Source organism: Protopterus annectens, chromosome 5.part0, assembly GCF_019279795.1.
Source record: "Protopterus annectens isolate FY-2018-M chromosome 5.part0, PAN1.0, whole genome shotgun sequence".
In the NCBI taxonomy this organism is placed as follows: Eukaryota; Metazoa; Chordata; order Ceratodontiformes; family Protopteridae; genus Protopterus; species Protopterus annectens.
Genome location: NC_056735.1, coordinates 49,425,336 through 49,452,813, shown reverse-complemented (window position 1 = coordinate 49,452,813; position 27,478 = coordinate 49,425,336). Strand labels below are relative to the sequence as shown.

Here is a 27,478-nt window from a genome sequence, read left to right as displayed (position 1 = left end):
CTTAGTAGTTCTTATATGTTGAGCAACCCAACTGTTTGAGATATGAAACAACACCAGCAATGAGATGTGTTGCACTTGTGCTGAAAGGTTTTGCTGTATCTGAAAAAAAGATATTACAGGTTTTAACTGCTTGAAGAATCAGACAGCATTACTAATCTGCAAACAGAATGGTACATGAGATAACTTGAAAAAATGGAGCAGGAACAAATAATTTGTAACCGTTATATAAGACTAAATATATTATTCTAAATGGAGGATTCTGAACTACTTTTTTTCCATCAAATAGAAATCATGAATCCAAAGACAGCATTTGCCTATGATTTAACAATAAAGAAATTTAAGGATATCTCTGGTTACAATGACAGACAGACCTGTATCCAACTATTAAAAGTCACAATGTTGAACCAAGAAAGAAAAATGAAATGACAAAACCAAAAAAAACTAAAATGTGTGTGTGTGTGTGTGTGTGTGTGTGTGTGTGTGTGTGTGTGTGTGTGTGTGTGTGTGTGTGTGTGTGTCTGTGTGTGTGTGTGTGTGTGTGTGTGTGTGTGTGTGTGTGTGTGTGTGTGTGTGTGTGTGTGTGTGCACATTATACCTAGAAGGAAGGCACACATGCAGGCAGGTCGGCATGATTTCATATAAATAGAAATGCATGGATTTGTGGGATTTCTGATCAATGCTGAGGAGGAAACAGGAGATGCACTGGTTTTGGAGATTCGAGAACATAATGGCATCAGGGACCCTAAGCTCATTCATTTGGGAAGAAATAGACTTGAGGGGGTGACTGTTTTCAGAAAAAAAGCTTCTGAGGTTTACCAGTTTTGTGAAGATGATTAAAGTGCATCCATTATCAACTGAGACCATACTAATGTTATTTCCAATGTGTTACAACATGAGAGATGCCTGTTCAGAGGATGATAAGATGTAAATTGTATGACATTCTAGGAAATAAATGTCCTGAGATTGTTCTTTGAAAGGAGAAGCCCAGTGGATATCAGCATGTACAGGAACAGATACATGGCTGTCACATCAGGAAATCTATTGCTATGAGGTATACACTGACGGCTAATGGAGCCGTAGGATGCTTTATAGTTGGGTGTTGTCATCATTGTCTTTGTCATCGTCATCATCGTGATCAGCAACAGCAGCAGCTACTGCTGCAATCGCAGCAGCATCTGCAGACGATGTGTTCTGGAAAGAAAAGACAGAAGCAGTAAATCAGTTGATGTCTTTGAGAAGACAGTCAGGGTCAGACATTGATCACAGACAATATTCTGCTATTTCTTTGCACTGTTATTCTTTTATAATAATATCTTTATTTTGTTCTGCAGTCACAACCTTAGTACAAAACTGTTCTGCTTTAGCAGCTGTTAGAATATTCTGCACTTACTTACCTCCAAAATATCTCTGTTTCTGCTGATCCCCAAACCTTTGAGGCATCAGAAGGCAGTGATAGGGGACTGAGTCTGCAGATAGTGATACTAACTACATAGGTTGAGTTATCCCATCCATAGAATGGCTAATTCTGTTACTCCGAGATTGCTTGTGAGGCTGCCAATGCATGTACAGACAGGATTTACAATGCTGCATCTACTAGGCCATATCACTTGTCCCCAACCCAGTACTCTCAAATGTACTTTATCTACTCTCCCAATTAACAACAGAGCAGCAGAACAGCAATCTTTCCTCCCTTGCAGCAAAACATTGAATCCTGTGAGCATCTCAGAGTGTAGGTTCATCTAGAAGCCCATATCCGTAATGACAAAACAAGTAGAGATATTTATTTATAAATACACTGCACTTATTCAATGGCTAAATAAAATGCAAAGTGGTATGCTTACACATTTGGTAACATGTGCACCTGCATCTGTATGCACTGCATTCTTAAAAGCCTCTTGTATGTCTCTCAACTTCTTTGCTTAAGAGTCACAGAGAAAGCCAAAAACAATAAGGGACAAAGGCCAAAAATCACAGGCAATTTTTAAATATTAGCAAGAGGTTTTCCCATTCGATTCGCGGCTTGAGTGTGGGGAGTGTCTTCTGTGTGGAGTCTGCATGTCCTCCCCGTGGTTGGGTGGGCATTTGAAAGACATGCGTAAATGGGTGTGCCTTCGTTGAAGGTTGAAAGTCGAGCTGGCACCTCGGCGTTCATCAAAATCTACTGCCAATCATTAGCGGACTGAAGTTCCACTGTGGCGACCCCTAACCAGGAAAAGCCGAAAGACAACAACAACTTTAATTCACTTATAAGTTAATAGAACAACATGTTTTGTATCAAAATGCATTTTCTGAAGGAAGAGAAGCCTGAAGCTGTAATATCTGGTATTACTAATTGACTTTAGTCTTCCATGATTTGCTAGAAAATCAAAAACATTTGCAAGAAATTGTGAAAAACTCTGGGGAAAAATCAGGGATGTACTGCAACATCAGGGTCATTTGAGAGTTATGGCTTCTTATGTTAATGCAGATGTTATATACTTTAACAACTATTGTCTTTGCATTCAAAAGTGGTAGTAAACTTCATTACAATTGAGCTGTCTTTTTGGCGCATGGGCACAAATCCTGATTGCAACCTATTAGCTACCAGTGATCTGGACACTGGAAGAGCAGGCTGTGAGGAGTAGAAATGACCATCTGACACTAACTCACCTATTCTAGCAAGAGGGATGACAGCTTGATCTGTTCCAAGACTGAGGCTGGGTGTCCTAACAAATGCAGCTCAAGAGTCAGGAATGAGCAGCCACCAAGCAGCATGCTCACATACTGTAGCAGGCACTGGGCATGTCAGGAAGCACTCATACAAAAGGAGGTCTGCATTGTCAGACTTCCACCCATAGCTCTCAACCTATCAGGGACAAGTCTCAATGGAATCAGGGGCAAATCCAGAAATAATCAGGGACAATCGAGGACACTTTTTTAAATATTAATACTATTAACATGAGACATTGACAGAATAATAAAATGTGATTTAATATACATTTTCTGAAGTAAAAGAAGTCTATAACTAATTATTGTCATTATTTAGTAATTGTTATTCACCACCTTTTACCCCAAGGTCAACATTTTAGGAGGGTTTAATAAGCACAGTGCTAAATTTAAGTCAAAATCACAGACATCCATGAAATTCAGGAGCAGCTGAGAGTTATACTTCCACCCACTCAAGTTCAGTGGAAGAGAGGAGAAGATATGGCTTAAATAATGACCCTGATGGCTGCCTAGATGACTGCCTCTACCAATGGTAAAAGTCAGCAGATTGCAAAGCGAAGCCAATGGTCAAAAGGCAATGGAGAGAGGAAGCACCGAGAAAAATACTACCATTACTTATAATTTAGTACTTTTCCACTAACATGCTTATACTATGTTGTATGTATTTCTGTGACTCCATGTCAATTAATCAACACCCAGTTCCTCAAAAGGTGACTTGATGAAAGCAAAGCAATCAGCTTACTTTTTGATGTGGGTATTTTTCTGTGTGTGTGTGTGTGTGTGTGTGTGTGTGTGTGTGTGTGTGTGTGTGTGTGTGTTGGGGGAGATCTGACCCACTCCACACTCAGGGAGTTTGTCGTTCCATTTGTTTATTGCATATTTCTGCCAAGTGTACTTAATTCATCCCTTGGACTTTGCAAAACTGTTAGCCTGCAGTGTTAATATATATGATAGGTAAACAGATTCAACTAAAAGTAAACCAATTTATTTATGCAAAAAATCAGGTTCATGCCTAAGTTAGAATACATTCCAAATCACAAAAGTAAAATAACTGGCATCAGGTTGCAGGCTCCCTGGTTTATATTATCTTATATCACCCTCTATTTCCCATTAGTCTGACTACTATATTTTATTGATTATGTAGTTATGTTGCCCATCACTGCTGCATTTGGGTGTCACTGTTTAGCATTCTGTTTTTATATACAGTTTTCAGCATCACATACAATTAGATATTGTTTGGCAGAAAATAAAGATATGCCTTTACACAGTGTATACTTCGGACATCATCTTGGAGAACCACTCCAAAAATCAGCTGACAGTGTTGATAGCCATCATATTTGAAATGGTAATGTGATCTATTTCTTCTCTGACCTGGCTTTTTATCTGAGTCAGTAATGCATAAGACATCACATACAATTTCATTCTTCCATGTTTCTTTGTTTTCTTTAATCTGCCATGCACTAATGGGTCCCCATTACTCCTATATGTTCCATCATATGAAACAGAAAGCTTGTCAGCTGAATATTATTGTTCAAAATGCTGCTGCTGTTGACATTTGTAAAAGTTTAACACTTTGTTATGTAACACTCCTGGAACTTTGTATCTGTGGAACATTTTATCACAGCTAACTTTCCAGCAGTGCAAAATAAAATATAAATTGCAACACTTTGTTCAATGATGCACTGTTTCTTCAAAATTATACTATCCGGAAAGGTCAGTACACTAAACTGGAAAAGTAAAAGTTACCTCTCTTTCTCAGAATTTACTTTGTCAACAAATTTATGTAAAAAGGAGCTGCAAACTTTACATAATAGAAGTATAACTGTTTTAAATAAAAAATATATTTGCAAAAAGTTAATGATTTATTAGAGAAATATTAATGTTGTTCATTTAATGTTATTTTTTATGGACACTGTATATAGTTTTGTATTGCTTTTCTTTTTTTGTACTATGTGATTACTGATTTATGCATTTGAATTCATGTCATTTTAAAATGCAATAAAAATATTTTTAAAAAAGTATACTATCCAGTACCACTTATAGAGTTTTATGGCATTCTGTGACAATCAATGACATTCTCAGAACAGATAAATGCAATGGGAACACAACACCAGCTGTATGTAAGCTGAAAATGAACACATAGAAATGGTCACTGATATGCTGCAACTTGAAAGTAAAACTGCCTGATATTACTTTTAGGGTTCTGTGACAATCCCAGATTTTCATTTCTGCAAGCATTCTATCATTTGTACATTAACACTAGTACATTATAAAATAATAATAATGATGATAATAATAATAATAATAATAATAATAATAATAATAATAATAATAATAATAATAACTAAGTAGAAATGTTTCAGCCTAACATTAATTGGTGTGTGTGTGTGTGTGTGCGTGTGTGTGTGTGTGTGTGTGTGTGTGTGTGTGTGTGTGTGTGTGTGAAAAATTATTTTAAATTTCCTGTTTAGACTCAATTTCTTAGGCTCTTCACCCGCTCTTTACTTACAGCTACAAAATTAACTGATCGATAAAGAACTACTTCAGAGGAACAGTTGCTTCTTAAATAGCTGACATCTGTAGAACTTTCCATGTGCAACCAACCTGATAAGGCTACATCACCACAGCTACATCATGTGATATTAAAATGTAATAAAGAAAGAGACCATTTTTTGAGTTCTATAAAGTTCATTAAACAGCTTTTCTTAACCAGTATCATGCCCAAGGAGCTTACTGTAGTGTCAAAGCCAAGTAAACCATCGTCAAACAAGTATGGCTCCAAAATGGCAATGGTATCAGGTCCTGCAGTATTCACAGGGCAGCCCTGTGCTTGTACAGTCACTTGCTGTTATACTTCAAGTGCTTCATGATGCAGCACTGCAAACTCTGCATGAAGTGAGGCTGCGTGTGTACTGGCACAAGGTGTGCTATCCATCGGCACTGCCAAGAAACCACAATTTGGTGACAGTCAAGAAAGCAAAGGTGATGACCTGAGGACCAGTGGAATGATTCACTGAGATGCCAGCTTCCTATAAAAAGAAAGTGCTGGAGTCTCATTAGAAAACTGCATCCTGGTGTACACCTCAAGAGTTCAGCACAGGCAAACACGCATACATTGTGCACATACCAGCAGACTGACATGCATATCTCTAATATATTGCAGAAGAAAAAGATGTATAAGAAGTACACATCACCTCTTTGACTGTGTGTCCACTCCACTTCACTTTTATCTTCCCATCCTGAAAAACTGAAAGACATTCCTACGTCATTCTGTGAGGTTACTGGGAATGAATCCACACTACTTTGGGGACCAGGCAGGTAACATGATATCGCTGTCTGCAAGTAAATGGAATGGCGTTTGAGATGGAACTGAAGGGCATATCACCTTCAAACCAGTGCACTGGGATAGAGTGAGTGACTGGACATGATTTGCCTGAGTTTTTAGTCATAGATTTGGCAGGTTTCCACAAAGAAGACAAAAAGAAAAGTGAAAAGAAGCGGAATAAGAGTAACGCTAACTGGATGGATTCAGAAATATTTAAGCAACAGAAAAACAAAAGTAGCTCTTTGATGATACTTATATGAACACAGAGGGATTGTGCAAGGATCTTACACAGGTCACTACTTTGTGATTTTGGTGTTTTACATTGAGTAATATACTTAGTCCGCGGTAGTGGTGCTGCGGTAGCGTTGTCACCTCACAGCAAGACGTTGTCGCGTTCGATTCTCAGCTTGAGCGTCTTCTGTGTGGAGGCATGCGTGAATGGGCATGCTTTTGTTGAAGGTTGTGCGTCAGGGCTGGTAACTCGGCACGTAAAAATCCACTATGAAACATTAGCGGACCGGAGTTCCGCTGTGGCGACCCCTGACCGGGATAAGCCGTAAGACACAACATTGAGTAATATACTTAAAGAAAGGACATTTGCTCTTTGTATGTAGAAACTTGAACAAGTTGTGTACTTATGTTGAAAAATGAAAGCTTAAGTGCATTGCCAGACATGCAAAATTATTAATTTTTAATAGTCGACATGAATCACTGTGGAAGAGTGGGTTCATTTACCACTGTTGCCCAACTATTTTTTTCATGCATATTAAACAAAGAGTGTTAAAATGCAGTCTTGGTATATCCTTCAAGTTCACTGAGGAAGGACATTAATGATTGTATTGTCAAGGCACTGAAACTTACAGTCAACAGGCTTGTCCCAAAGTGTTGTTTTTGTATAATTTTTCAAAATATTTAGCCATAAACATTTAAAAGGCATTCCTCAGATAATAGCAAAATCTCAAAACATCTCAAGGTTTGTTCAAATGAGAACTACACCATACTTCCCTGCTCAGTTGTATTCTGTGCAAAATTGTTTGCTCACTTTTTTCACCAATTCTGATGTGTTAGTATTTAAAGATTGTGATACCAGGTCACATTTTAGTGAGCAAGAACTGCACAGCTTGGACTGGAGACACAGTCTGCTACTAGTCAATGCCTGATGTTTCTGGTCTGTCAGTAGGAATTGGCACAGGAGAAAAGGTATAACAATGTTTTTCTTCCCTTTCTGTTAAAAGCCAGTAGAAAATCTAAAAATCTGGTATAGCATTGTTCCAGTATGAAAGGGCATAACAGAAGTCAGTGTCATCTACTAAAATATATTCCCTGAACATTTCAAGCCAGTAGTGCAGGCAGTACGGTTATGAAATGCACTCCAAATGTTGACATGTCTTCCATTCAATTAATAATCTGTGAATGCCACTGTTTCATAAAATATCAAAAACCAGTGTAGGGAAAGTCAAAGGCCTGGACGTATGCTAAGTTACTGAGTCTTGGATCAGCATTGAAAGGGATCCGAATGCTACAGTCAGTGAAGGGATAGCCAGCTAGTGCATGTTTGCATGTACTGTTGCTGAATGTAGAAATAGCCTGGACTGTGACAGGCTGGCTGCTGGATATTCAACAGGTTACCCACATGCCTAAGAGGTGTGGCATAAAGTGGCACCAAGACAGAAGGAATATCAATGTATATCACATTTGCAGGAGGAGGTATTTCATAGGGCTTTTTCTGTGCATTGCCTTCTAATTCAGATTCCACTAATGTTGATAAGCCTTCTACTTTTGTTGCACTCACTATATCTTGTACATGTATGGATAATCTTTACCATATCAGGCACTCTGCCTGTCGCACTCCTTGTTATTTCTATAGTTATCAAGATCCATGTGTTTGACAACCTGGGAATCAATGAATTATTACGTGGCTTGCACTCTATTTTATTTTGGGTCACAACAGCCACTATGATCATTTCAAGCCTGACCAGTGCACATTTAAATTTTTTTAAAAATTAAAAACATACACATGGGAATCAGTCCGAAAGTGTGGCCCTAAGAGTCCCCTTCTTGGGAAAGGACCAAGATGTGCACCCAGTGTATCCTATTAACCATCTATGAATCCATTTATCTTAATCCCTTGTCCTGGTGAGGACTGCAGAGCTAGTGGATCAGGTCAGACTTTGCTTTCTCCAACAATGCCCATCTTTTCCTGCAGAATCCACAGTTTTTACCAGTGTAAGAAGAACAATATAATCTCTCTCACATACTTGAGTGCTTCTTAGTGCCTTCACCAATGGTCCTCTTGTAGGAGACACTTTGAGGACATCCTCACAAAGTGTTCACACTATCATAAATAGCTCCTCTTGGTGATACTCCAAGGTCATCCTGGATTGCAAAGTACCTCACTCTATATTTGAAGAGTGATCCCAGAAATCCAGAGATAGAACCTCATTTTCCAGCACTTATATCTGCAAGCTTATCCTTGTGATCAATAGCCAAAGCTTATGGTCATAGATAAGGAAGAACACATTGACCAGTAAACTGAGAGGTTTGTCCTTAGGAGTCAGCTCTTGCCTCAACAGCCGAGTTCAGGTCAATGTCTGCAGTACTGCCTCCACAGCATCCATCTGCACAACGTCCACCTGCTGATCCCTCTCATGAACTCTTCCCTCACCCTCACTCATAAATAACACTTCAGGATACTTAAAATCCTCTAGAAGTGTAACAACCTACCTTCACCTACAGAGAGCAATCCACTTTTCAGGGAGAAAACCACCATGATTTCGGATTTAAAGGTGCTGGTTTTCATCCAGACTGCTTCACACTTAGCAATGAACTATGCCATTACACACTAGAGAGATTATAATCACTTGAGGCCAAGAGGTCAACATTACCTGAAAATAGCAAAGGTACTACCCCAACATCCTTGCTTTATAGAGTCATATGCTTACCCTGAATGTATTTAATAACACAAATGCACACACAATTCTCACACTTAATATATAGGCACTCAACAATTGCCCCAAAACCTTGATTTGCTGTATTACCTCCACCAAGATAGTTTGAAGCATGCAGTCATATGCTGTCTCTAGCTCAACAAAATAAATGACCCCTCCAGTATCCATGCAAAGACAAATAATTCATTCACAGGTATCTATTGACAATAATTACAGTCCTTTGAATGCATTGTAGGAATGCATGCAATATATACTAAGTCAGAGTGCTGTGCATTTTCCCACTGTAAAGTAAATTAAAGTGATATCAGCATTACCACAATCAACAGAACAAGCTTGAGGGACAGGTTCATAACCCAGAGACTGCCCATGCTATGTAATTGACTTCCCATACATGTCAAACAGAGCACCTTACTGGCCCTCTTCAAGAGAAATCTTGATTAGTGGATGGGAAATAGAAAGTTCACCCCAGGGATCACTCTAGTGACTCTAGTGGACAGAGGCACTGGGAACTAAGGTCGGGTGGCACAATGCCAGGGTAATCCTATGGGATAGGTTTGTAAAGGCTCCAGGGCCATTAGCCTAGTACACACCTATGAACCTGTCAGAGTTAATGCATATGTATATCTCTATATCTCTATATCTCTATATCTAAATCTATCTATACATACATATATATATATATATATATATATATATATATATATATATATATATATATATATATATATATATATCTACATACATATTCACTTTATAATCTCTGAAATTTCAAATTTCGGTATCTTGAAACTATAAAGCTGAAACCTTACAAACCCGAAACATTACAATCGCAAAAGTCAAAACCGCGAAACACTACACCACACAAACAAACAAACACAAACACACCTACCTCCCGACACTACAAGAAACCAAAACAAAACACACAAACACCTACCCTAGCTAGAAACAGGGAGGCAAGCCCCTGTCCACCCCCCATGTGGGGGGCTGCGCCCCCTCCCCACACTCCTGACACACTCACATACACACAAACCCTACCCCAAACCTTTTAAAAAACAACACTTACCTAATGCGCCATCACAACTGCTGGTTCGACATTTCCATCTTTGGGATACTGCAGTTTTGCACAACTGCTGTTTCAACACTTTGGTCTCAAAATACTGAAATTCGACATTTTAGTATTTCGAGATTCCAAAGTGTAACCATATACATATACATATACATATACATATACATATACATATACATATATGTTGTTGTGTCTTTCGGCTTTTCCCGGCTAGGGCTCACCACAGCGGAACTCCGGCCTGCTAATGATTGGCAGTAGATTTTTATGTGCCGAGTTGCCAGTTCTGACGCACAACCTTCAATGAAGGTATGCCCATTCATGCATGTCTCCACACAGAAGACGCTGTAGCTGAGAATCGAACAGGACAACGTCTTACTGCGAGGCGACAACACTACCGCAGCACCACCACCACAGTATATACACACATTTATATATATATATATATATATATATATATATATATATATATATATATATATATATCTAAGGGTTCACTTCACGATCTTGAAATACTGAAATCTCGAATTTCAGTATCTCGAGACTAAAATAGTGAAAGCCCAGTTACGCAAAAGACCACATAACCGAATCCGCAACTGTCGAATCAACGGTTGTGGTGGTGTGCTTTGTTAAAGGATAGATGGAAATTCAGGTAAGTGTTTATATTTTAAGGGTTTTGGGTAGGGATTTTAGTGGATGTTAGTGTGTTGGGAAGTTGTAGGTGTAGGTTACGTTATGTAGGTAAGAGTGTGAATGTGTAAGTGTTGAGAATGGTGGTGTTTGTACGTATGTGATGTGTATTTGTGTGAGGGGAATGCAGATTGTGTAGTGCTTGGTTTCAGGTCTTTGTCTTTTTAGTGCGACCTTGGAGTAAGTATATATAAGTAACGGAGGTGTGGAGGGTGCAGGGGGGCTTGCCCCTCTGCTTATATGTAGGGCAGGTTTGTATATATGTGTTGTTTTGTGTGGGTTTTGTTTGTTTGTTGCAGTGTGGGAGGAAGGGGTTTGTGTGTGTGGTGTATGGAGTGTTTAAAAGTCGCAATTTTGAATTTCGCGCTTTTGAGGTTTCAGTATTTTGATTTTTCGGCTTTATAGTCTCGAGATACTGAAATTCAATATTTCCGTGTTTCGAGATTATAAAGTGAATCTATATATATCTAGATATATATATATATATATATATAAAGTTTATGATGGAACTGGGGTTCAGGATGTCCCTGTAGAAAATGCTACAAGATGTAACAGTAAGTTTTGGAATTATCTACTTTTCTACATCAATTACAATTAATTTTCAAAGTTTTGGGATTTGCATTCTGAAGCCTGACACTCATGATTGTGTTCTTTGATACTCTGTAGTGATGACAGAGTCTGCTTTGCTCTTTCTGAACCTGAGGCTTACGTATCATGTTTGTTTTTTTAAGCATCCTGGTTTAGGTTTTCTCAAGCAGCATGATGGCTATGACCCCTCTACAACAGAAACCAGTCACTCTGAACCCTTTTCAGAGAACAGATGAGACCATTTTATTTCTGAAACAAAACCCACAATCTTTTACTTCAAATTGTGTCAGTATAATGACCAAATATTTGTAGTTATAGTCATAATGTACTACAGGGGAGTATACAGTCCCTCCAGATACCTGATTCAGTACTTGACCAGTGAATAATTCATATAGACAGAGACAACCTCACACATGGTTGTGAAGCAGCCAGTTTGTACATTCATGCTGGAAGTGATTCCCATGTTCATGAAAACAATAGTTCACAAATTTGTGTTTGCACATTGATGTAGTAGAGTCCATGAAGTCAAAAAAACAGAATCCATTGTGTCAGTGACTCTAAAAGCCTGATGAAAACACAATGAGAAATCTGATGTTTCATTTAATACTTTTGGACAATATTTTGAGTTATTTACAGGGCTTGAAGGTGTTGTACAAGAATCTGTTCAACGTACTTAACAGTATCTTGAATCACAAATGCTGAGAAATATGATAAACAGCAAAATGGTGGCCAGATGGCAAGAAAGAGGTTTCACTTCTTGTCAAGATATACCACAGTTTCTTTGATAAAATTCATTTTTCACTAGATCTCTTAATTAAATCCAACAAAGTAATTGTATCCAAATAACTACATAAAAACATGCTAGAAAGAATACATGAGGAACATTTGGTAATTGTCAACTGTAAAAAAGACTAACAGGTTTTGATCTTGTATGTCTCATCAAATTGAAAGTATGGTAAGAAATTGTCACATTTGCAAAATGTTTTCATAAATATGGTGATAAAAAGGAAATCCTTCTACATGAAATATCAAAAAGGTTATAAAGTAAAGTAGCTATATATTTTGTTCAGTTCACAGACTATTATGTGATTTCATTAATAATCATAAATAAGTAATTTAATTAATAGTCATAGTACCCTAAAGTGATAAAACTGCATGATACATTATCAGATACATTATCAGATTCAGTTATTGTGTGCCATAAAACATTGTTTGCTTGTCATGGGATTCCAGATGGCATTATTTCTAAAAAATAGTCCATAATTTGTAAATCAAGATTTTAATATCCTTTCACAGGAATGGGAATTCAAGCTTATAATGACCAGTTATATAAATCCACAGTCAAACTGGCAATCTGAAAGAATCATGCAGACTGTTATAATATTCTGAAAAATGTGCTGCCAGTCCAAAACAAGACTGTCACTTAGCTTTGCATGTCAAAATGAGATTGTTTTCAGCTCAGTGCTGTGAGCTGCTCTTGAGACTTCTGATATGGACATACTCCATCATGTACTGATATAAGGGAAACTGAACCTTATGGGCAGAACTGTTCTGAATGTGACATTGTTCTAATTTGGGACTGTCCTGGTCCTCTTACTTTGACCAGTCGTTACTACTTTAGATTTGGAAGGCCAATCAGTGCACCTAGAAAGTAAAATGACTGCGCTACTTGTTATGACAGCAAAGAGTGATAACTTCAGCAATTTTTGCATAATTATGTGCACCACTATCCAAATACAGTACCAAAACTATGGGTAGGGCACATACAGAAAACTCAAACATTTATTAAAACTCGAAACTCACATACTTAAAAACAATGAATGAATAAATATACTGAATACAAGGATGAATACCAATGTAAATTTACAGATGTTACTTTCGGCATGTCCTTCATAAGGCATTGTTGCGATACAAAATATTCTGCTTTAAATACCTTTGTTAATTAATTATTTAGTCACATGACTTTCCATAATTGCCATTTCAGCACCAGTCACAAAACAATGAACTACATCAGGAAGACTAAAATTAAAAAGAAAAAAAAACTTATCTTTTAAGAAGATACAATTTTAAAGAAATGCTGTCATTTCATGCACATCCCTAAGTGCAGTTTATCTTTATCTGCCATTTAACCTCTGTTAACAAATAAAACATTCCTAACAGTATTTTGCTGTGGCACTTACAATCCTGAAAGCTTAAAGTAAACTTGAAGATCAATAATAATTTTATGTTTAAATAAGGGATATTACCGTTTTTGTCAATTACATATACACTCTTCTATATACAGTGGATATAAAACGTGCCAGGTTTTTGTGATATAAAATAATGAGACCACAATAAATCATTTCAAAACTTTTCCCACCTTTAATGTGACTTATAACCTGTACAATTCAATTGAAAAACAAACAAATCTGTTAAGGGAAAAAATATAAAAAAATAAAAAACGTACAATAAGCTGGTTGCATAAGTGTGCACACCCTTAAACTAATACTTTGTTGAAGCACCTTTTGATTTAATTACAGCATTCAGTCTTCTTGGGTAGGCATCTATCATCATGGCACATCTTGACTTGGCAATATTTGCCCATTCTTCCTTGCAAAAGTGCTCCAAATCTGTCAAATTGGGGGGGGCATCTCTTGTGCATAGCCCTCTTCAGGTCACCCCACAGATTTTCTATTGGATTTAGGTCTGAGATTTGGCTAGGCCATTCCAAAATTTTAATTTTCTTCTGGTGAAGCCATTCTTTTGTTGATTTGGATGTATCCTTGGGGTCATAGTCGTGTTGAAAGGTGAATGTGCTCTTCATCTTCATCTTTCTAGCAGACACCTGAAGGTTTTGGGCCAAAAGTGACTGGTATTTGGAACTGTTCACAATTCCCCCCACCTTGACTAAAACCCAAGTTCCAGCCGAAGAAAAGCAACTCCAAAGCATTATATTGCCACCATCATGCTTCACCGTGGGGATGGTGTTCTTTTGGTGATGTGAAGTGTTGTTTTTGCATCAAACGTACCTTTTGGAATTGTGGCCAAAAAGTTCAACCTTGGTCTCATCAGACCATAACACATTTTCCCACATGCTTTTGGGAGACTTGATGTATTGTTTTGCAAATTGTAGCCAGACCTGGATGTTTTTCTGTATAAGAAAAGGCTTCCATCTTGCAACCCTACCCGAGAGTCCAGACATATGGAGAATACAGGAGATTGTTGTCACATGTAGTACACAACTAGTATTTGCCAGAAATTCCTGAAGTTCCTTTAGTGTTACTGTAGGTCTCTTGGCAGCCTTTCTGACCAGTTTTTGTCTTGTCTTTTCATCAATTTTGGAGGGACGTCCAGTTCTTTGCAACATCACTGTTGTCTCATATTTTCTCCACTTTTTGATAACTGCCTTCATTGTGTTCTATAGTATATATAATGCTGTAGAAATTTTTTGTACCTTTCTCCTGACTGATACCTTTCAACAATGAGATCCCTTTGATGCTCTGTAAGCTCTCTGCTTATGCTGAAGCAGGCAACTGAGTAAATGTCAGAAAATCCTGCTAGGACAGCTGGACTATATTTGGAGTTAATTATAGTCTCTTTAATTGATAGCAGTTGTGTACCCAAGAAGACTGAATGCTGTAATTAAATCAAAAGGTACTTCAACAAAACATTAGTTTAAAGGTGTGCACACTTATGCAACCAGCGTTTGGTACATTTTTTATTTTTTATAGGTCACATTAAAGGTGGGAAACGTTTTGAAATTATTTATTGTGGTCTAATTTTTTTATATCACAAAAACCTGGCATTTTAACAGGGGTGTGTACACTTTTTATATCCACTGTAAGTGCAGAAGATGTGTTTGTTTTAATCATATAAAAGGATAAAGGTTTACATATTGCAACATTAACCACTCCCAATAGGGGGAATAGGAGTGTTGTAAAATACTGTGGACAACCCAAACATGTTTCATTTGTGGAAAAGAAGGACGTTTAATAAGTATCTGCGACAAAAGAAAATGTATTTGTGGAAAAATAGAACTTGGTGCAAAAAAATGTGAATTGAAATGTTATACATGTAATAAAATTTGGATATTTATGGATGGATTGCAACAATGAAAACAGTAAGGAAAAATAAAAAGAAGCTGAAGAAAATAAAGAAAAGAAAGTTTAAAAACAGTAGGAATGTATGAGAAAAAGTAATAAAGAAGATATAGAAGAAGGTTCTGAAAAAAGTGACAAAGAAGACATAAACTGGGAAGCAGTGAAAGGGAAAATAAATATATAGGTAAAAGAGGAAAAGACAGAAAAAGAAAACTTAGAGAGAGAAGTACAAAAGAAAAAAAGAAAGGAAATGGATGAAAAAGAACACATAAAGCTAAAGATGGGGGCTCATTATAATGGTTAAGATATACGACTCCCAGATACAAGGTTCAGTGTTTGATTCTCACCTTTGGAAAGGAAATTGGTTAGGCTTACAATATCAAGAAAGCTAGCCTAGTAATTATCTATGAACTCATGAAACCATAAATTTAATGAATAGGAATTTTGCAGTGGTATGACACATTATGTAGATGTAATTGCATTATAAGACACAAGTTTTTTAACATTTGAAGAAAGATTACAAACAGAGAAACTATGGGGAAGAAAGATAATCTGGAATTTGGGAAATGAGAGATGTTCTGGAATAGCTGTATCCTGTAGAAATATAGTAAAGATATTAGATGAAACTTCAGAAAAAATGGGAAGTGACCATTGTAGATTGAAATGGAAAGAACAGGTATAAAGAATTATAACATAATATGCTTATACTAACTGTAAAGAAAGGAAAAGCTTATTTCATCAGACTATGTAGTGATAAATATGAATGTTATAATTACAGGAGACTTGAATTGTGATTTCAGAGGCAAGCATAAAAAGAAAGGAAATGATATAAGAATAATGTTAGACCTTATAAGATGGGGTAAGTTAAAACTTTGGGAAAAAAGATCATGAACTTACAAAAGGGGAATGTATAGAACTGACATAGATTATTTTATAGTATCAGAAGGTTTAGTTATAGGATAAGGGGAGGTAGTTGAAGCAGGATTTTCTGATCATATTGCAATATGGTTAGAGATAAAAGAAAACAAAGAACATATAAAAATAGGCAACCGAATAAAAAAGAATCAGAAAGCAAGAAAAGAAGAAGGAAAGAAATTAGCAATACCATTATAGAAAGATCATATTATTTTTATGACACTTTATAAAAACTGGTCTGAATGGTGGATGATATTTAAGGAAAAATATAAAAAAATGTTTTTACAGTGGCAATATGATGTGAGAAAAAACATATAAAAATATATATAATGATACATTGGAAGATTTAGAACATGATACAAAGTACTTTGACAAAAAAAAAAGAATTATATGAAAAAAATCAAAAAAAATACAAGAATTGTTATATAGGCAAAGGAAAAAAAAGAAGTATTGAGTTGCTTAAACAGATTAGTAGAGGTAGATGGTAGTGTAATGAGAGAAATAAAAATGCAAAAGAAGAAATAGAAAGAACTCAGGAAAATATTATGAATAGTGTAGTACAATATGTACAAGAAATGTTTATAGAAAAAAGAAGACAATGACAAAATATAGAAAGTAAAAAAGTTAACAGAAAAGAGAATAAGAAGCTGGAAAAGGAGATTTCTTTAAACGAGCAAGAGAAAGTATTAGGACAAATAAATATAGATATGGTGGCAGGCCCAGATAGACTAGGGCATGAAACGTATAAAAAACTAAGGGATTGGCAAAAAAAAATATTTTTAAACATTATGAATGAATGGTTAAATGAAGGTTTTATGTATAAAGAATTGCATTGTGGAATATTTAAATTTATATGGAAGAAGGAAGATAGAAGAGAGTTAAAAAAATGGATACCAATAGTGTTGAATAATAATGGTTATTACTATAAGAGCTTTATGAAAATAATGCAAAAGAGATTTGAAACTAAAATGGAAAACATTATGGAAGATAGGATATATAGTATAAATGGAAATGAATGATATAAAAAAATATAAGTATGGTATAAAATGTGTTGATAAAACATTAATATGTAAAACCATGGGAAAATCTAACAGATGAAAAAAATTGAAGCTATAGCAATAAGAAGTAAATGGTATAATCAGAAAGTAGAATGTCACGATTTTTTATGATAAATTGCCAGTAAAAGGAAATATGCCATATAAAAAGAGAAGTGCTAGTTTATGTTTACATTGTCGAGAAGAGGAAATGACAGTACATGTGTTTTTGAAATGTAAAAGTAAACAAGTTATGGGGAAACTATGTAAAGAAGATGTTTTCAAGATATAAAAGTAGTGGATAAAATAAACATGGATATGATTAAATATAGATATAAGAATAGAATTTAAGAATATGTTAAAATAATAGACAAAATGTTATGTTATGTTATGTTATGTTATGTTATGTTATATGGAATGAAATATTAAATAAAATTATGTTTAATGGTAAATGGATTTTAGCAACAATATTAAGTAAATCAGATGGCGGTTATGGAAAAAGGAGTGGAGGTCTAATAGGGATCAAAATTTAGTATGATTGTAAGGGAAATTATGAATATGTGTAAATATATTTGTATATTTATACATTTGTACATATGTAAATATTTGTAAATATCTAAATTATGGGAATTGGAATTATTTTTGTATGTAAATAAAGGATCCCTACTCTTTTCAATAGGTGCTGTGGGATATTTTACATCTACCTGAGCTTCTACCAACTCCAGCAGATGGGGCCTCGGTTTAATGTCTTATCTGAAGAACGACACACTCAGGAATACAGCACCCCCCTTATGCTGTACTGGAGTGTCAATATTAGAAATTAAATCATTCATGTGGGGAGAATAGTAGCTCCAACCTTCTGATTTTACAGCATCTGAGGCATGTGTGCTACTTGACACTATGTGACATTATGCATGTGTCTGAGGAATTTTGACTTAAGTAACTAAGTGGGATAGACAGTTGGGAAGTAGATAAACACAGCAATCACATGCTTTGCACTAACAGTACCTCAGCCACCTGTGTCACCAAGGAGCTAAAAGAAAAGGAAGAGATTGCAGTTCAAGTTTCTAATCTCTGCAATCATGGCAAACTATAGCGGTGCCCTCACTACTGTCAAGTGTAAGAGGCACAAACTAAAGAAGAGAGTGGTAGATGGCAGTAGAAGGAGAAACTGTTGCCATGAATCCAAATGTAAAATATAGCAAGGGAAAAATAAAATAATAAGTATTGGTCATGTCCCTCATGTATAGGCACAACAAGTAAATGTCCCAACATGGCCTTCTTCTGCCTGCCTCTGAGTTATGTGTATATAAAATACAAGGCCTAAAATCTACAAAGAGAATATAAGGCTAGGTTTATTAAGGTCCTCACAGACCAGTAGCCTAGTCAGTACCTATGAATCTATGAGCCACTGTCAACTGGCATTCTAGTACCAGTGTATAAACAAAAAGAGGACATTCACAACTTGGGAATATAGAGGTGTCAAACTCTTGTCATGCTGCATGACAATTCTGGATAAGGTGATTATTAAACAAATGCACAAAGAAGTAGAAAATAAGATAGGAGATGACCAGTTTAGATTCAGATCAGGATGTAGCACAGTCAACTAAATGTTTGCAGTGAGACAGAGTTAAGAAGAAGGTAGAAATGATTAGAGATTCCAACTGAGAATTTCTGGACTTGAAGAAAGCATATAACACACTCTCAAGTAAACCAATTTGGGCAATCTTATGATGGTTTAAAATCCTGTAAACATTGGTAGAATTAGTACAAACTATGTACAAAGACCCAATGAAAGGGTACAAATAGTGTTCAGACTCACAGATGGGTTCCCACTGGGAAAACACACAGATGGAATGGCTGAATAAACAGACTTACATATGCTAAGTCCAAGGAGGTTATTTCTATGGATATTCCTTTTCCCTGCAGTATGACAATCTTGGATAGAGTAGATATAAGTCTGAAGATGGCAAGCCCCTCTCATGGGGGTTCAAAAGGAGAAGACCAATGTTCAACATTGGCTGTTCTTCAGTTTCATTGTTTTTTTTTTGGCATGTCGGCACTTGACATTTGGATTGATGACATTTCAATACAGAGGCCTAGGAGTGGATGTGCATCACAGTTCATCTCTGAGCTCATTGATAAGTGGTGATGAACTACATTAGTAAGCAAGTCAGAGGGGAGAGATCAACAAACCTGCTGCATGCAGATGATGTGGCATTACAAGCAGACTCTGAACAAGAACTCCAGAAAATGATAGGGAAATTGCATGCAAAACCAAAGACACATGAGATGAAATTGAGTAAAGCTATGACACGTGTCATGGGAGCAGGAAACTGAGATGGAAAAGTTTAACAGCTTCACATGTCTGGGAGGGGTGGTTGATGGGAAGAAAAGTCTGAATGAGAAGGTCAAAGCTAGTATTAGAAGAGCTGCAGCCAACTGGCACAGGCTGTCAGAGGTACAGTGTAAAAGAAGAATGCCAAAGAAGCTGAAACGTAAGGTGTACAAAACAGCAGTGTGACCAGTACTACAGTATGGCACAGAAATCATGGCAATAGAGGTAGAGTAGCTGAGCAAGCTGGAAGTGATGAAAATGAAGGACCTGAGACAGGTGGCAAGATGCATATTATGGGACAGACAAAGAAATGAGGGCAAAGTAGAAGCCAAAGTAGCTCCAGTTGCAGAGAAGGTCAAAGAGAGCAGATTATGCTGGTTCAGGTACATGTACAGGAAAGTAGAATACAATACAATGAAGAAGAATTGGGACAGACAGGAAGAAAGAAATAGGAAACTAGGAAGTTGGGTAATAATGGAAGAATACAATATAAGAAAATTAACAAAGTTAGGAAATTGTGTATGCCAGAGTACAGTAATAATAAAGTAAAATTACTTGTAAATGACTGGTTAAGCAAATAAGTACATATGAAGAGTGGCCCTTTTTAAGCAAATTGTCAATAAACCTTCAATACACAAATCCCCAACTCCCTGGCTTTTCACAGTCCAAAGCAGTTGGTGGCTGACAAAACCTCCTGCTCATCTCCATGACCATCTGCCAACTGAGAAAAAAGTGAACAAGTGATGTAATACAGAAATGGTGGTCATTTAGTGCATCCATAATCCACCCCCATATTCACTCCTACATGAATCATTCCACTGACTGATTGGAGTCAGAAGGGCATATTTGATTTTGATCAAATAGCAGCTAATCTGCATATTTATCAGCAGTTCTACATTTTATCACACTGAGATGTCTGAAAGAAGAGATATCAGTTTTAAATAATAATATGCATTAATACAGCAAATATTGTATGTTTTAAAAGCAAGTAATTTTCATTGCAATGTTTTGATAGCTAACTTCTCAATGAGATTGCACTGCTGATTACACACACACACACACACACACACACACACACACACACACACACACACACACACACACAAACACATATCGTTACCAGTATAGCTGCAGTTCTTTGAAAAGATGCAAGCATTTTCACAAACATTGAACAGTTTACCTGACTTACCTTCTCTTTTGTTTCTTCTAGAATGTTTTTGTTGTTCTCTGGAATGTCTGTCACTTTTGATTTCTCTTTCAAACTACTAGGAGGTGCTGAGCTTTCATTTGTATCTGGCACTGGTTTTTCAGCATCTGAGGTTGTCACATTGCTGGTGAGGCTTATGGACTGAGCAGGAGAATCAGAGATTTGGTCAGCCACTGTGTCTTTTTCTAAGGGGGTCATGTGACTGGGAAGAAGTGGCTCTTCGATTACTTCGTCAGTAATCGCATCTAAGGCAGCGACACTACTATATGGATCAAGTGAGTTGCTACTTTCATTATCTGTTTCAACTGCTGCCTTCCATGCAGCAACACTGCTCTGGGGATCAGTTGGCTCATTGCTTGCATCTTCTGCACCAACATCCTCCCTCTCAGCAGCTCTGCTACGTGGTTCATTTGGAACTTTGCTTACTTCTTCAGTTTCAGCATCCTCCCAGATGCCAGCATTTCTCTTAAGATCAGTTACATTGTTGCTTATGTCTTCTGTTTTAGTCACTTCTGTGGCTGGAGCAATGCCAGCAGGGGCAACTGAACGTGCAGCAGGACCTTCAGCAGCTGTTGCTATGGCGACAGGATTTGCAGCACTGAGAGGAGTTGCAGGGACATTGCCAATATCAGATGTTGGATTTACTGCTAATGCAGCTGTGATGGGGATCTTATTTGCCTTGAAGTAGTTGTAAGCATCTTTGCTTGCCACAAGCATACTCAGTTTGCCCTTGGTCTTCCTGACTTCTAACACGGCATCTTCGTGTGCCATATTCTCTACATTTACGCCATTCACCTCCACAACAATGTCATCATCTTCTAGACCAGCTTTCTCTGCAGGGCTTCCTTTACTCACCTGCAAGAACAAGAATTATCAGCAAAAAACATACTGTCACATTAGGCATTAAATTAGAATTTAAGTTACTATTGTATTATTTGTACATCAAAGAAAAAGGTGTCCAAATACAAAGTGGAAAACTACATTTATGCTTTAGTCAGTCTAATAATTTGTAGTATGTCACAACACTACTGTACTAAAACACTCTAGTGTAAAATAAAAAACACTATTTATAATAGGTACAGGCACTGAAGATGCTGAAAAACATGATGCACATTGCCAGCCATAGCTGGTTACCTCAGGCTTTCATAGCTAGCAAATGTAGAGCAGTTTATATATGTGTCCATTTAAAAAAACTCATACCTATTTATGTCTGGAGGCATATTAAACCTTATATTGTATTATCATTAATTCTGAGAGATCAAATTACCGGGTCTATAATACAAACTCGAAAGCCGAATTCAGTGAATCTGAGTTCATCGACACATAAAGGTCGATGACTGAAATGAGCGAACACCGTAAACGCCGAAAGAGAGAACGCCGAACATGATACCGGAAGTAACAGCGCCATACAGCTGAGATAAACCCAACTCAAAAAACCTAAAGTACAACACTTTTAAAACATTTTTGCAGGGGGGCAAGACCCCTGCACCCCCCATACCCCCCTACTTAAATATACCAACTCAGAGACCGCAATACAGTGGGGAAAAGGATTTACTTCCTCATCCCCACGGTCACCCTGCTGGCCGAGGAAATCTGTTCGGCGTTCTCCCTTTCGGCATTTACAGTGTTCGCTCATTTCTTACATCGACCTTTATGTGTTGATGTACATAGATTCGCTGAATTCGGCTTTCAGGTTTCTGATATAGACCCAAATTACCATCAAGTTTTTTGTTACAGACTGATTGTAGGTTCATTATATTTAAAATATAGCTGTATATGTTTTTTTCCTTCATTTGGTAACATTGATCAGGGGATCAAAAGTCATATTCTAGCCTAACTCAAGTCACAGAGAGTGCATCAGTAAACAGAAACATCACACAGAAGACCGCATTTCAATAGTCCATTCATGGCTTCTTACCTCCATAGCAAATATTTTTGTCTGTCGTACAGTGGTTCTCATCCCATCATGTTCCAGAATGCTATTAGTACACATAACTTCAGTGCTAGCCGCATGACATACATCCTATGTTCCTACAGGTAACTTACCTGGATTCTGTGCAGCTCATTTGCTGCTTGCTGTGACCACCAAATGCTTTATTATCCCCGACACTCACTGAATGGCTAGCTTCTGAAATTATATCGTATAGTTTCTTGTTCTGTGCATACCTTCCTATTTTGTGTTGCCCTGTAGCTGCTTTTCTAGTTCTGTTATTGCACGCACATTTGTAAAGTTCAGAATCACTGGTTTACTTTAGTGAAAGTAGATCTGAGGTTATGTTAAATTATTTATAAATGCAATTGCCTTGCATAGGTTCATAGGTGATTTCTAGGCTAACAACCCCAGGGGAGCTTTTTTTAATCCTAACCATGCTTCCCCAATGTATCTGACAAGCTATGATACCCTAGGGTCACTTTAAGGGGGATATGTAAGCTTGGGCATGGGTCATCAAATATTTTCAAGCTGCCTCGGTCTAATAGAGTCATAGGTGTAAGACCAGGGGTACATTTCCAATTTGCCATACACTAGTCCAAGTTATGCTTGAAAAGGGTTATGGATGAACTCTGCTCACATGGATGGGGAGCCTGTTTCACAGAAGGGGTAGTCTCTGAGCCACATACCTGTCTCTCCAACATTTTCTACTTATGTTGTAGATGAAGGTTAGGTCCCTAAATTGGGTAACTAATATATTATTTGTTTTGTGGATGTGCAACAAGTCCATCAGAGCGGGATCAGAAAATGCTTTGTAGGCTAGGTATAGATTGCCTCTCAGCAGTCTGCAGTTGACCAAGTGCAGGGATAGGGTTTTGAGGCACTCTGCATAAGACATGTTGTTTATGCCTTGATTCGTTTTGTAAGGAACCTCTGTGGATGCTCCAGTTGTATTATTCCTGTCAGGTACATACCAAAGGGGACTTTGTGCTCAATGACTGTTCTGATGAGGTCTGAGTACAGCACAACAATAACATCTTTGGACCTAGATTCCATACCCTTGCTTATAAACTGGGCAGCATCGAATGATTTCCTTACTACCATGGGCACATGATGCTTGAAGACCAGGTTTCTGTATATATATATATATGTGTGTGTGTGTGTGTGTGTGTGTGTGTGTGTGTGTGTGCGTGTGTATGTGTGTGTGTGTGTGTGTGTGTGTGTGTGTGTGTGTGTGTGTGTGTGTGTGTGCGTGTGCGTGCGCGCGTGTGTGTGTGTGCCCCCAGATTACTGACTATTGGGTCTACCATTAGGGAAGTGTTATCAATGTGGAAGTTTCCAGGGGTAGTTGACTTCCCATAGGATACTCTCACACATTTATGGCCATTGAGTTTAGGCTGTGGCTCTTGCACCAGTTATTGGTCTGTGTCAGGCCTTCGTAAAAGGTATTTGTGTCTTTGGGGATTCTATGACTGCACCTAGTTTGCAATCATCTGCAGATTTTGTCAGCCAGAGGCCTTTCATGTAATGTTGGCCTTGACTTCTGAGAAGTAGATGCCAAAGAGGAGAGGCCCCAGCACTGACACATGAAGAACTCCAGTAGTGACTGACTTTTTTGTAAATGTGGACTCATCTACCCTAACTTCCTGAGTCCTAACTAGACATAGGGATTTATACTTAATTTTGTGAGTTTGTCTACAGTGCTGGATTGGGGTATTGTTTTGAATGCTTTCACCAGGTTAAGTTAGACAGCATGTACCATTTTGCCCTCATCCATTGGTTTGGCAAGAAGAAAAGATGGAAGAAGGTGCAATGAACTTGGGAAGGAACTGCTACTTTTTTGTACATTTTATCAGAGTTTTCTTTGTGGGCAGCACAGTGATACAGATGTTAGTATTACTGCCTCACAGCATTTGCTTGTCTGGTTCAGTTTCTATCTGGGCTTTATTTTTTATAGAATCTATATGTCCTCCGTGTCCGTATGTATTTACACTTGGTACGTCACTTTCCTCCCATAATCCAAAGACATGCAATAGATAAACTGGTGATCCTTTAACCTGTCCATGGGTGTGTGTGCTGTGAATGCACCTCGCAAGGACAAGCATTCCATTCAGCACCGGTTCTGTATCTTACAGCTTTCACCTGCCTGCACAGTTTTGCTCACCTGCTACCCTGAATACGATAAATCACATACCATAGAAAGAAAGAAATGAAAGAAAACATGGATCAATGTTTTCTCCACTTCTTGAAGGTGGCTCAACAGGGCAAGCATGGAAGTTGGAACACTATATATATATATGAGTTCAGTACCCACATCTGCTTTGTTTAAACTGATCAGTTAAGTGCAATGGGCTAATACTGACATTTGCAAACAGCAATGTATTAGTAGAATTTTAACTTCTCAAAGATAGCGTATGCTGTAAACAGTTAATCAAACTCACCAAACCAAAGTGTAAACTGGCAGTTGCATGGAAAAAACCCGCCCAAAATAAAATGATAATCCTTTTAATATCAATTTTAGTTAAGTGCTTTCATCCTAGAAACTATAGACTTCATCAGAAAAAAAAAAAAAAAACCCCAAAATAAAATGATAATCCTTTTAATATCAATTTTAGTTAAGTGCTTTCATCCTAGAAACTATAGACTTCATCAGAAAAAAAAACCCAAAATAAAATGATAATCCTTTTAATATCAATTTTAGTTAAGTACTTTCATCCTAGAAACTATAGACTTCATCAGAAAAAAAAAAAACCCAAAATAAAATGATAATCCTTTTAATATCAATTTTAGTTAAGTGCTTTCATCCTAGAAACTATAGACTTCATCAGAAAAAAAACCCCAAAATAAAATGATAATCCTTTTAATATCAATTTTAGTTAAGTGCTTACATCCTAGAAACTATAGACTTCATCAGAAAAAAAAACCCAAAGGAACTAAACAATGCTGGTCCAGGCTAATATCACACAATTTAATCAACAAGTTAAGCACTTTCATTCTAGAAACTGTGCACTTCATCAGAACAAACACTGGATGACTCCTGATCTTATCTGAAGTCATAAATAAACCCTCATCACGAAACCACTCAGAAAGAAATAAACTGAACGATTTAAAGCTACAGAAGGATCTCTGTGAATGTTTATTAATATTGTGTTACTTTTTTACTTTACTAATAGTGGTCAAGAACCTTAGAATTTATGTTGAAGCTAGACGTATAGAGTCCAGGTCAGTTGCATTGCAGTCATGTGCCACAGCTGGTACCACCGGGGATCATAGAACCTCAAAGGCTCACCTTTCTCTGCTTTATCTAACAGAAGGTTAACGTGTAGAAGAAGACCTTTAGGAAATCAGAAGATAGAGAAATGATGAAGATGGACAGATAATGCAGGTGACTATTATAAATTCTTTTGGAGGTCTCTTATTTAAGTCATCCTTTGGTTTTCTACTGGACCAGATGTGCTGACAATCAAGCACAGGGACTCACTGACCAGTGTTGTACATTTTAACTAGTAAATTACCATTCCCCTTAGACGATCCTTCTGTGCTATTTATATTTCGGTTACTTGTAATTATTCATAACTGTTTTATTCGGAACTAAGTTCATGGAGGTTTGGGGAGATAAGAAGTTCTTTGAGGCATTAGATTTTTTTTTTTTATAGGAATGGTATTTCAGTGGGAATGAGTCTTCCAACTGGGCAGCTAAAGTGACACTGGCTATACCTGCCTTTTTGGGTGGTTGATTTAAGAGTAGGCAGATTGCCAGTTATATTTAATAAGGTATAATGCCCCTCTCTTTTATTTTTCTTTGCTACCTGGATGTCTGTGTGTAGAGCTGTTTCAGTTGTGCAGGTTATGTTTTTTTTTGTACACAAGTTGCTAGCTAGCATTGTATTCACATATTGTAGTAATGGTAATTTTGCTGCCTGGTTCTGGCGGTTTTTATTTATTGCCTGATGGTAAGAGTGATATATCTATCAGGAAGTCTAGTCTGAGGAGTACCATTTTTAAGATGTTGCTTTTTTGATTTGTTGGTTGTTACCCTCAGTAAATAATCGAGATAGATGAGCTGGTCTCACAGTTTGCTATACCTGGGGATGCTGGCAGGATATAATCCTCAGCAGGGGCTCAGGTAGCATTTTACTAGTTCCTAGTTTCTAGTTTGGTATGCTCTGCTGTGAAGAAAATTAAAACTAGTACGTAGCTTCCACCTTTTCTTTTGGGTTTGTATGTTACAACTGTACCATTTTGATATGCAGCTTTCATAACTCGCATTTAGTCTATAAAAGAGGCAGTGACTTAGCTAGCTATATTGAGGATAATATTTAATACTGCTGTGGTTAAAGGGTGTGGGGGAAGCAGTAAGGGGTACCATTTGTTTTCCAGCATTCTTTCCTTGTTCTTCAAGTAAAGACATGACCGTCAGGAGTATGAATGACCTGAGTCTGGAATAGTTGGGTCACACATGAGCAGAGGCATATTGCTATTTTCATGGCACCGGTACAAGTAATTAATATGACAATGGTAAATAAGAATTAGCCTGTTATGATGTTAATTAGATGGATGCATTAACATTAAGAATTTGGAAACATAGGTAATCCTAAAACCACAAGTCGGGACTGGTATCCCATCTGTGACCCACAGAGTAACAGGACTAGCAA

General features: G+C 37.2%; 1 protein-coding gene across 1 annotated transcript in view; it reads right to left on the bottom strand.

Moving 5' to 3' along the window:
* Positions 1–803: 803 nt before the first annotated feature.
* Positions 804–27,478, bottom strand: part of PDZK1 (PDZ domain containing 1) — a 550,816-nt gene continuing 524,141 nt past the window's right edge. Inside the window, exons 8-9 of the mRNA XM_044072128.1 lie at positions 20,876–21,748; positions 804–1,191 (exon numbers count right to left, since the gene is read on the bottom strand). Of these exons, the coding sequence (XP_043928063.1) occupies positions 1,087–1,191; positions 20,876–21,748 (978 nt within the window). The 3' untranslated portion in view covers positions 804–1,086. The remainder of the gene's footprint in view (positions 1,192–20,875; positions 21,749–27,478) is intronic.